At 39.0% G+C, this 12,104-nt stretch overlaps 1 protein-coding gene across 6 annotated transcripts in view; it reads right to left on the reverse strand.

The window, feature by feature from the left end:
* Positions 1-2,086: 2,086 nt before the first annotated feature.
* LOC147019643 (protein PHTF2-like) overlaps positions 2,087-12,104 on the reverse strand; it is a 114,698-nt gene continuing 104,680 nt past the window's right edge. For 5 of the 6 annotated variants that reach the window (XM_085894234.1, XM_085894233.1, XM_085894232.1 and 2 more), the window contains 2 exons: positions 8,454-8,585; positions 2,087-2,110 (listed from right to left, as the gene is read on the reverse strand). In XM_085894234.1, the coding sequence (XP_085750360.1) occupies positions 2,102-2,110; positions 8,454-8,585 (141 nt within the window). In that variant the 3' untranslated portion in view covers positions 2,087-2,101. Of the gene's footprint in view, positions 2,111-6,980; positions 7,002-8,453; positions 8,586-12,104 lie in introns of those variants that run through there. The other variant, XM_085894229.1, reaches the window with a different exon arrangement.

The raw sequence follows: 12,104 nt of genomic DNA on the forward strand, positions 1-12,104 counted from the left end.
AACTACCTTCCAAAACAAAGCAGCTCTCCAAAAAGCCTACCGAGCCAAGCAGGACCCGAATCTCTGCTGAACAACCACACCGAACAGAAACCGAAGCTCCACTGAGCAACCAGCCAAGCAGAAACCGAAGCTCTACTGAACAACCAGCCAAGCAGAAACCGAAGCTCCACTGAACAATCCCCGAACACGAACCAACTAGAGGATCTATTTATCCTTCTCTGCCCCCCTCCCCCGCGCGACTCATGCCCTCGTGATCCATCCCCCGCTCAACCATGGGTGGGAGGGAGTTGTTGACATCATGAATCACAGGACGGCAGGGTTATTCTTCCTCTTCGCAGAAGAGGGGAAGGGACGTCTCCATTGTTTCGTTCCCCAACTATTAAATCGATCCGCAGCGCATCGAATCGATTTCTGAACATTTAAACAAAGGAAGGTGAGCTATCTAGGGAACAAGCACTTATCGACATAGCTGATTAAAGGAACCTGTATGTTCTGTGCAATCAAATTCCAAATTTGTAACAATACTTATAGAATATCTTGTGTTGATATTTCCCTGAAAATGACAATCGTTAATAATAAAAATCACCAATCCACAAAACATGACCGTCATTTGCTCAGTCTCTTCTCTTGTAAGAAAAGGTGTATTACCACCCTCATACTCTACATTCATTTCTCAAATCAATCTTGTAAAGTAATTCATTTTTGGTGTAAATCTCAAAGAATTATATTCCTTTTTATATTTTTTATTATCATTAATTAGAAGATAATCACAGAATATACATTGTTTATTGGCTTTTGACTCTGTGTTTAATCCCACTCTATCACATGCAGGACAATTCTCAAATTTGTCATATGGAGAATCAAGGAATTCAAGGGGCTCAAGATCTAGTATACTATTCATATTTATATTTATAAAGTAAAACTTTACTTCAAATAAAATTCATCTTCAGTATCATCTTCGGTACTTTCATTGGCGCTTTCACAATCGTCTATAAAACTACTTTCATAACTATCGTTTGAACACAAACTCTCGGTATCATAACTGTCTTCTGTTCCAACAGAGATACTATCATCACTCTTATAATCTTCAAATCTTCACTTGAATAATGACTCGTATTTAATTAGTAGAAAAAAACATTACCATCTATATCTATATACTTTTTTTCATTAACAGATTCAACTGACATTTTTTATATTGAAGGTAATTTTAAAATGGTCCTTAACTACTATTGAACGAAATGTCATTTCACCTGATATATTAACATCCTTTATTTCATCAGGATTTACATCTTTAGGGTTGTTGAAAAAAATTACAAATTTTTCCTTGCATATTGCTGATGGTCTTATCTTTTCTTTCTAAAGCTTCATCCATGAAGTTTTTCTTTTTTTGATACTTTTTCTTGTTTCATTGCTTTTTCTCGTTTTGAATATATTGCCAGAAGGAGAGGAGAAACTTTTGTTAGAGCTACTTTAATTGATGTTCTTCCAGATATACTTATAGCCCTTCCACTGAAGGAAATTGAAGAACTCATATTATTCACCATAATTGTTTTTATCCAATAATTGTTATATTTATCTTTATTCAATTTTACATCCTCGACATATTTCTCAGTATTTTTTACAAATGAAGAGATTAATTGAAACTTGTCTTTTGTGTCTTGATACATTGTATTTATAAAGTGAAAAAAGTTGGAGGATAAAATGGTTTTAAGCACAGATTCACCCATAAATTAAACAGAATTTTCATCAAGAAAATTATATTTTAAGCAAAGTTTTGTTATATAAATATGGTGAATACAACGTACTGCAATGTTTGTAATCATGAATATAAATGTTATAAAAAACACCTTCAAACCAACAAACACACATTCAATCTTTTCAGACAAATATCTCCACTTGACCAAGAAACAAAACATTGTGATAGATGTGATCATGATATTCTTTAAAATATATGATAATGGACACCTTCAATCACACAAACACAAAAAGAATGAAGAAAGGGAAGGTGCCACCAAATTCTCCATTGAAAACACTGATGGGGCATTTAAAGGACCTGTAAAAATAAGATTGTTTCACTTTGAAGACCCTGGACCATCTTCATTCATTGAAGCTGTTGATATGGTGAAACAAAGTATTGAAACTATAATTAAAAACACATAAAGTGAAATGCAAACTTTTAAGTTTTATATGGGAGTAAAATTGAATATGGTAAGAGAAGGTGATGAGACTACTCCCTATATGAGGACAAACCCTCACTTTATCGCATCATTTCAAGATTTTGTAAGATATACTTATGATGAACTCCAGAGACAAGAACAAGATGTTGATCACACTGTAGTAGGTCATGGATTTGCTCTTACAAAAATAATCTTTTCAGATATATACACATCTTAAAATCAGATCCTCTTAAAGCTTCTTCTTGTATTGATTTACCAGAAGAGATAAAAGTTAAGAAAGAGGTTGTTAATATTCAAAACAAAGATAATAAATGTTTTCTATGGTCTGTTCTTGCTCACTTACATCCTACACAATGGAAACCTGAAAGGGTTGAACATTATAAGAAATATGAGAATATATTAAATGGTAAAGATATAAAGTTTCCAATGTCATTGAGAGATATTCCTAAATTTGAGAAAATGAATAATCTATCTGTTAATGTGTATGAATTATCGGATACAAACAAAGTTCACATATTAAAATTTTCAAACTATAAAAATGATGAAACACACATTGACCTTCTCAACTTTACTTCAAAGGAAAAATCACATTCTGCTTTCATCAAAAATTTATCAATATTAACCAAATCACAACTATACAAGAGAAAATGTAAAACGTATCCTTGTAAGAGATGTCTCAACTCCTTTCATACAAAAGAACGATTAAATCAACATTCAAAATATTGTGGTAATCATAAATCAACCATAATCAATTTACCAAAAGCAGGTTCAAACATATCATTCAAAGATTTTAACAAATCTATAAAACATCCGTTTGTGATGTATGATGATTTTGAAAGTATCCTTGAAAAGATAGATACTCTTTCTCCAAATCCAAATTAATCATGCACAAATAAATATCAAAAACATACTCCTTGTGGTTTCTAGCCTGGTGTGTTGGCGCAGTGGTTAGGGCAGCGGCTTGGGATCCAAAAGGTCCTGAGTTCAAATCCCGTTGGGCCACTAAATTAATACACCAGGGGGTTGACTCAGCCTGTCATCCTTCCGAGGTCGGCGAAATGAGTACCAGTATACTGGGCCGGTGTATACCCTGGTTAAAATAGGTGTACCATATCCCTGTGTCGTAAGAGGCGACGAGGGTTGTGTCAGGAAGGGCATCCGGCGTAAAACATGTGCCAAATCACTATGCGGATCATACGGATGATCCGCTGTGGCGACCCCTAACGGGAGCAGCCGAAAGAAGAAGAAGAAGAAGAAGAAGACTCCTTGTGGTTTCTGTTATTATTTCAAATCATCTCTTGGTGATGAATACAAGTTAGAACTTTATAGAGGAGAAGATGCCTCAGAGGAGTTTGGAAGACGATTGGAAAAAGACTGTACAAGACTAAGAGAAATAATGGTTAAAACCTATAAACCAATGTCATTAACAAAAGGAGAGAAAAAGGAATTTAGAAAGAACAGTATCTGTCATATTTGTGAGGAGAAAATTGAAGGAGAGGTCAAAGTTTGGGATCATTGTCATCTTATTGGAAAATATAGAGGTCCAGCTCATTCCCATTGTAATCTTAATTACAAGCCCCCAAACTTTATTCCTGTCTTTCTTCACAACAACGCTCACAATGACACATCTATTTATAAATGAACTTTCAAAGACATCTGGAGATATTTCTGCCATTCCCAACACAGATCAAAAATACATCTCATTCACAAAAACAATTCATACATCCCCCATAACCCATATCAGATTTCTTGACACATTCAAGTTTATGGCAAGTTCATTATCTATCTTAGCATCAAATATTAAAAACTTTCCAAATCTTAAATCACATTTCTCAAAGCAAGAAGAGATTGATCTCTTATCACAAAAGGGAATATATCCGTATGACTACATGGATTCATTTGAGAGGTTTAAAGAAACACAACTTCCTTCAAGGGAAAGTTTCTATAGCAAGTTGAATAAAACTCATATTTCCGATCGAGATTATACACAAGCTAAAAAGGTTTGGGAGAAGTTTAATATAAAGAATCTTGGAGAATATCATGATTTGTACCGCCGCAGTCTTTTTACTGATTTATTAATGATAGAACCAAGCAATAACCAAACCAAAGAGTGGAGATATAATCAGCCTTGGTATTTAAATGGGAAACATAAAGAATGTGAGAAATATCAAAGAAGTCTTTTTGAAGAAATAACCAGGGTAAAAGTGGATAAAACAAATAAGCGGATAAATTTAATTACAAATAAGTTGGAGGATGTAAAGAAAAAAATTAATATCCTTGAATGGACTGAAAACTTTGATGGTTATCAATTGAACAATGGAAAAACAATTTACTGCAATCTCAAAATGATACGTGGCTCAGGAGGTGGTCAAATAAGTGTATTAAGAGAAGTTTATCATTTCATTTCTGCTCAAAAAAGACACTTAAACCAAGAACCAAGTTCCAAGTTCTTGTGAATATACTTGATGGAAATTAATGTTTTAAGAAAATCAAGTTCTTCCCTCAAGGCGCTGTCACACCTTGACGATTTAGCCAGCAATGGCAACGTATAAAAATGTATGTAAAACGTTGGCGTACGCTGAAATTTGGCTGTTTTTTTTTAAAGTTTTGGGCGTATTCATAACGTGTTGGCCGTATGCATAACATATTAGTAACGGGCACAGAACGTTTCGTTGTCTTATAGTTAACTTATACCAACGGATGCTTAGCCTGTTGGTGGCATTCACAACCTATGCCCAACGATAGTTTAACTTAGGCATAGCGCGCTGCACGTATCGCCGACGAACTCGTGGCATAGCCTGTTAAAAACCTGCCGCACGCCGATTTAAATCATAACTGCCTGAGAATTGGAAGTGTCAACCATGCAGTCACACCTTGACGATTTAGCCAGAGTATGCCGACCTATGAAAAATGTGTCTAAAACGCTGGCACACGTCGAATACGGTATGGATAAGTTGTGTATACGTATACGTCGAATACGGTATGGATAAGTTGAGCACGCTGAAAAACGATGAAGTACGCTGTCATATTTCGTGGTACGTTTAGTACGTCGTGAAATTTCAAGCATGCTGAAAATTTTACAACGTACTCGCCGTATGGCTCACACATTCCGCTACGCTGGGAATAAGTTGTAGGCACGATATGCGATCGTTAACACACGTCGACACAAGTTCCTTGTATGTTACTCATAAGTCAAAACACGTCGAGGTAATGTTTAGCATACCCGAAACTTATTTTCTCCGTCAAGGCACATTTTCTTTTTTTTTCTCCTTGGCTCCGTGAAGGCACGTGACGAAATATCTGAAGTTGTTGTTGTTCTTATTTATTTTATTTTTTTTAGTCTATCACGAATTTTAAAATATATTCGGACATTTGCTTTTAAGTTTTGACGTCAATGTGACAATACCCTCAAACAAAATATTCACAGAGGAGGAACTAAGAATAAGACATGAGCAAACTGAAGAGGCAATCGGACGTGATCTAACAGCATGTGTCGAAATATCGGAAGTTATTGTTGTTTTATTTTTTTAACGCTGCCAATATGCCATTATACGGTAGCTGTAAATTAGAAACACATTCAGTAAGTTCTGTGGTCGTCCGGAAGACGTCAATCAAATAGGTCTACATACGTCAATATGCGTTGGAGGTACATTACACATAGGTTCAAAGCACGTTACTCATAGGTTAGAAATCAGTTTTGGGTACGCTAAGCATTACCTCGACGTGTTTCGACTTATGAGTAACTTACAAGTAACGTGCCTCGACGTATGTCAACAATCGCATAACGTGTCTTGACGTGTGTGCAACGATCGTGTAACGTGCCTACAACACGTTACTCATAGGTTATAAATAAGTTTCGGGTACGCTAATCATTACCTCGACGTGTTTCGACAAATGAGTAACTTACAAGTAACGTGTGTCAACGATCGCATAACGTGCCTACAACTTATGGCCAGTGTAGCGGAACGTGTGAGTCATACGCTGGCATACATCGAAAAATTTCAAACATGCTAAAATTTGAGGACAACCGCAAAGTACAATGATGAAAGCCAGCGTACTACGACATATAGCAGTGTTTTTCAGCGTGCTCTTAACGTATACAAACTTACCGATAACGTATTCGACATGTGCCCGCGTTTTAGCCCAATTTTGCATACGTCAGGCATATGTTGGCTAAATCGTCAAGGTGTGACAGGGCCTTAAAGTAGAACATGGACAAATATTCATTGGTTCGCTCTGAGTATCATGAAAATATGAAGGGGAAGAAGTACTTTAATGAGTAAGTCTCAATTTTACATTTGCTTGTATGTGAGGGGGAGGAAATGTCTCCCATTTTGGGCTTTTGAGGCTTGGGTCAGAAAGTTTTTCCCTTTCCCCCCGTTCGTTTGGATGGGTGTCCCAGAAACCCCATTTATCATATACTCAGGTATCCACTGAGAATGAATTTCAATTTCTCCTGTTAGGTCTTCCAGAGTGTCTCTGCAAGTTTCTTTTTCTTCGAACAGTCATCCTACCTTGGGTGGAAGGCAGGATAGTGAGACGGTTATCACTCGGGGAGGACTTTGTGAAATTCTCGTTCTCTCCATGATCACCTCTGCCAGAATAGCAGTATCATACCATACTCATCTCACTTTCTCATCATACCTCACGCATTTCTCACTTTCCACACACATCGACACGTGCTTACTGCATCATTTTCAGAATGCAATGCTTCTTCCTCTTCACATTTTCCTCGGCTTGACTGATATCCAAACGACACGGAATGCCGTTTTCAGCATCAAGGACAAGTCACGATCCCTCAAATGATGCCGTCAGCTCTCACCCCTGGAAAGAGATACCCGGAGCCACGCCAGTCATCATATTGGGCAAACGGAACTCTGGCAGTTTCCCCATACGACCGGGGCGCTTCCGCAGGAGGGGGTGAGCCTGAACCACTGAGTCTGGAACCACCAAGCAATAACCTTGACGGAGGTTGTTGAAGGTACGCCGCTGGGACAGGACCAAAAAGTCCCACTCTTTCTTTACCTTCAACCTCTGCAACCTCCTTCCCCCCTCAACCCAACCTCTGTCATTCCTCGTGGATGCAGTTGCGTATTTTGTGTTAAGTGACTGTTGCAAGTGCTCCAGGGTGGGTAAGTTCTCATAGTGGTAAGGACAAATGTATATTTGTTTTTACATGTGCCTCAATTGCTTGTGTTTAATTGTATCTAATTTTTCCTGCCATTTCTGAACTTGATTTTCTCACCATTTTGGCATTTGAATCTTTTACGACATTTTCTTTTTTTGATTTCTCCTCATTATTCCTCCAATAATTTCTCGCTCTTTCACTTCTTGAATGAATTCATGCAGTTGTTGAATGCGTTCTGATTTATCCTGCTTGTGGTTGGTTTGAAATAGCATTCCCAGGGTGATTGAACCGAGGTTGTAATTGTAATGGTAGCCTACATAATGCAGCACGTGGAGTTGGTTCACGTGACCAATTAATTAATCACCGTGTAGTCACTGGAACAGTTTCCTCTCTGCCTCGCTTAACTAACCGACGCGGCAAACTGACTTTGGGTGAAAAGATCCGGCTAGAGTTGAGGGTTGCAGATGGCGTCTGATCACTCAAGACACACCATCCTCTTTGAGTCATCCAGAGGCAAAGTCCGTAACTGTTTAGGATCTCTTCCTCAACAACCAATTTGACCAACACATCCCTATAACTACTTGTCTTGACTTCCTCACCATCTCCTTCAGGTCTGCATCAGAATCACTCCAACTCCACTCCAATACTTCATCCTGAATGCTTGCCATTTCGCATCAACAAAATCTGAGATTCATCAGGAACTTTGCAGCAAAAGATATAACAGTCAACCACCATGCCTTGCACCAACTCCAGTTATCAGCAGTGAGCATTGCCTTTGACCAAACAAAGGGCTCACTTTACTTGGAAGCCAGCGAGCAGGTTATGAATGGTAGCTACATTTAGCCTCTTCCACAAGTTCATGTTCTAGAGAGGAGTTTTCTTTTGGACCTCTGAAACCATTGGAAATTGTCTTACCAAATCAAAAGATTTTCCCACTATAACCAGAAACTGTTTTCAGGTGCTAATTTCTCACCAAATCACAAATGCATCAATTGTGGACCAGCACATGAGGCACTTCGTAGAAAAAAGGTCAAATGGCTCTGAATACCAAACCTAGCAAATGAAACGCATCTCTTAAGAAGTAAAATATGTTAGCATTTCAAATCACCTCCGACAAACAGATATGTAAAATTCCTCCAAATTCACACCTTGAGATATGAACGCAGCATAAGCCACATCTTGATGTTCTGCAATTTTTTCAGACGAAAGTGTGGGATCTCTGACTTGCAAGCTTGTCGTGCCGAGGTTAGGTGTCCAAAAAGTTTTGCCACAATATATCGCTGCCAAGTGAAGAAACAAAGCAAAAGTGACAAAACAGGAAACCATGATTAATGACTGTGTCCCACATTGTATAATCATACATCACATCAACTCGCCCCCTCCCTCCCCCCAGCTTTGTGTTCAGAGGAAAGTCAATGATCACTCAAGCAAGCACACATGGGTGAAACTGCAGAACTTGTGAAAAAAGGAAAAACGAGATTTTCTCTTCGGGAGGTTTAGGGGTATTCTCCCTTTGAAAATTTTGAAAAATTGTCAAAACATGTGTTTTGGGGGTGATCCTGTCCATATTGTAACAAAAAAAAACACTATGCAAATGAAAGTGATATTTGGGGAAGAATTTTTTTTTTATTTCACCTGAACATTCACTGCTGGAGCCTGGTGTTGGCTTAACGGTGAGGGTGGATGGCTTAAGACCTTAAGGTCTTGGGTTCGAGCACCTCTCCTTCTGTTAAATTAACACTAGTCAGGATGAATTGAATTAACACTAGTCAGGATCACTAGTTGAATTAATACCAGGTGGTGCTGACTCAGCCTGTCATCCTTCCGAGGTTAGCAAAATGAGTAACAGGTGGCACTGCATCAGCGTTGGCCAGCGGTCAGAGTCATGAATGTATAAGTGATGGGAATACGTCTGAAAGGAGTTCAAATGCCACAGGGGAATGGTAAGTTGCCAAGGTACTTAGCTGAATAGCCGTCTGGAACCTGGCAGGGCCGAAGGCAGGAATGTTGATGAAGGACCCAAGGAGAAATTGACTCCTGACTTTTCAGATGGGCTACACCAACTCACGTCAGGCAATGCGAGAATTACAAGGTGCCACAAAGCCAAAGATAAGCTCTTTACACATGAGCCACAGGAAGGTTCCAATATCAAGGGAAGAATCGTTACCAGCGAAACTCCATGATAAAGGTTGCCCTTTTCAACACAACACCAGGCACAGATCATCATCAAAGAGTGGAATGTGTCTGATAGACACCAACAAATGGTGGTCATTTACGTCCAAAACTCCAAGCAGGCAGATCTTTAGCGTGGAAGGAAAAGATGTCCGAGGCGTTTGGAATCCTAGTCAATCCTTTATTCCACCCACGACCGAACAACCCTTTTGTCTCTCTTCCGGTTACATCTGGTTCCGGAAAATCCCCAATGAACCCGAGCTCGAGAATATTTACATATTGTAATATGAAAATGATGCCGCTATCGATCGCAATGGCACGCAAGTTCTCCTCGACCTTTTGTGAGACTACTGAAGAAGAATTCCCCCAAAGGATAAATAGTACGTCCCATCTTGGTGACGACTCAAGCGGTCTTCTACAGCGATTCTAAATTGCCCACGAGGGATGAATGAACGTCACAGCCTTCCATTCCGATCAGGGAAACCCCGCCTTTTCCTATTCCCTTTTACAATTTCCTCCGTCCTCTTATAAACTCAAACTCCATATATTTTCATTCCAATGAGATTCCAATCACAATCACAAATCACATGATTTGGAAATCAATGATTTGGAATCACAAATCATTCCAATCACAAATTAATACTACACCATTAATATAACAAAATAAAATTAGAAACGCTCATGAGGTAAACGAATATAAATGCCATTCCAACGTGATAACCAGTACAGACGAATCTGCTGGTGAGGAAAGATGGATACGTAACACCGACATACTTCTGGCCTGGCAGACATCAAATCATGGTAACTCGCTTGCAAGCTTTTGTACCCGGCTAACTTCAACAAAAACACCTCATAACTAGGAGGACACTCAATGGAGCGCATACCTCCACCATGTAATGCCTGATCCACAAGAACAACATAATTGTTGTTTTTTATTGCCATAATTGTTGTTTTTATTTATTAAGAACAACAATAATCCACAAGACCAACATAATTGCCCAAATCCGAAGGATTCTGGCAATTAACAAACAATTGGACAGAAAGGGGTGAAAACATAACCTCTTTCACCTTCGGTGGCGGAGGTAATAAAAACTACCATGGGAGTATTTCGCATAATCGTGGTCATGATGCATTATTGCATTAACATTGCACCCCACCAGGATGAAATGGTAAATAAACGAATCAGCATATCGGAATAGCACCTCAATTCCCTATAATCATGGCATGCCATTCTGACGACGAACTTTCGGAAACCTCTGTATGGGTCGTAACAAAAATACAGACTTCCGTAAAATATGGAAGGGGCTTCACCCATGAGCATGTCTAATTGGAGAAGAGCATTCAAGCACACCTATGCTTTCTACAGCACCTCTCCAACTACAATCGGGGATGCCTCTTTGCGGTGGATGTGTCCCCAATGCAAGTCGGGGGTCAAATCTTCCCCATTCTTCCATGCTGCCCGAATTAGTCAGAGCAGTGTGGTCATGGTCATAGTGCCAATCGGTGCGTAGATGGACCGGCTCTTTCCCTCTTCTCCCTGTCCACACTCTCTCGGCCCTGAATTCATGAAGGAGGGGGCACACTGTCCTGGATGTGGGGGATCTCCGGGTTGCTCCTGGGAGATCGGTCGGCCGTCTCCGTGCCGCAGGCTTGTTTAAGAGAACTATCCAGGGCGAAACACCAACAACAGCAACACCTCTCCAAATTGGACAAAAAAAACCCTAAAAACACAGCACTTTATATAATGAGAAGGGCACCCGGTAGAGTGCATACCTCCGCCACATAATGCCTGATTCACGAGAACATATGGGGTCCAATAATTTTTGAAATATCATGCTATACAGTATATCGTTTATGGCCCCATCTCTCAATGGTGAAGAATCACTTTAAAAAATTTAAATAATTCTCGTCTCCAGATCCAGATTCGTATCTTCACCAAAATCGAATCAATTTGTCATGGTCATACACCCCACATGTCCACCAAGGTTCGTCCGAATCCGTCCACAACTTTTTGAGATATCCTGTACACAAACAAAGAAACAAGAAAAAGACGTCATGCAGAGCACGACACTTGCAAAATCCACTCCCTCTCCAAAGGTTGCCATGGATACATCAAATTTTCCATTTCATTGAGATTAAAATTCACAATCTTAATCAAAGCTCAGGCCAAACTGATGAAAATTGATTACTTTTCAGATTGAAATTGATGATTTTAGAAGTTTGACCTTTTGACCTCAAAATAGTTGGTTTCCAACTTCAGTGATACACTATGCAATTGCTGTTTAACTTTCAGGTTAATCAGATGAAAATTGACGATATTTCAGAGGAAATTTGATGATTTTATAAGTTTGACCTTGAGTTGACCTTTGACCTTGTGACCTCAAAAATAGTTGGTTTCCCAATTCAGTAACGCAATAAGCAAATCTTGTTCAAATTCAAGTCAATCGGATAAAAAAATAAAGATTTTCGAAATTTGACCTCAAGATGACCTTTGACCTCAAAATCAATCGAGTTCTCAGTTGAGACTACCTCCACAGCTTAGGAAAGTTTCATGACAATCGGTTTCAAATTGTGACCTGTAGGAAATAGAGACAGACAAACAAACAGAATAACAAGAAGACAACGTC

This window comes from Eptatretus burgeri, chromosome 9 (genome assembly GCF_056783735.1).
Source record: "Eptatretus burgeri isolate ZD-2024b chromosome 9, Ebu_testis_v1, whole genome shotgun sequence".
NCBI classification, from domain to species: Eukaryota; Metazoa; Chordata; class Myxini; order Myxiniformes; family Myxinidae; genus Eptatretus; species Eptatretus burgeri.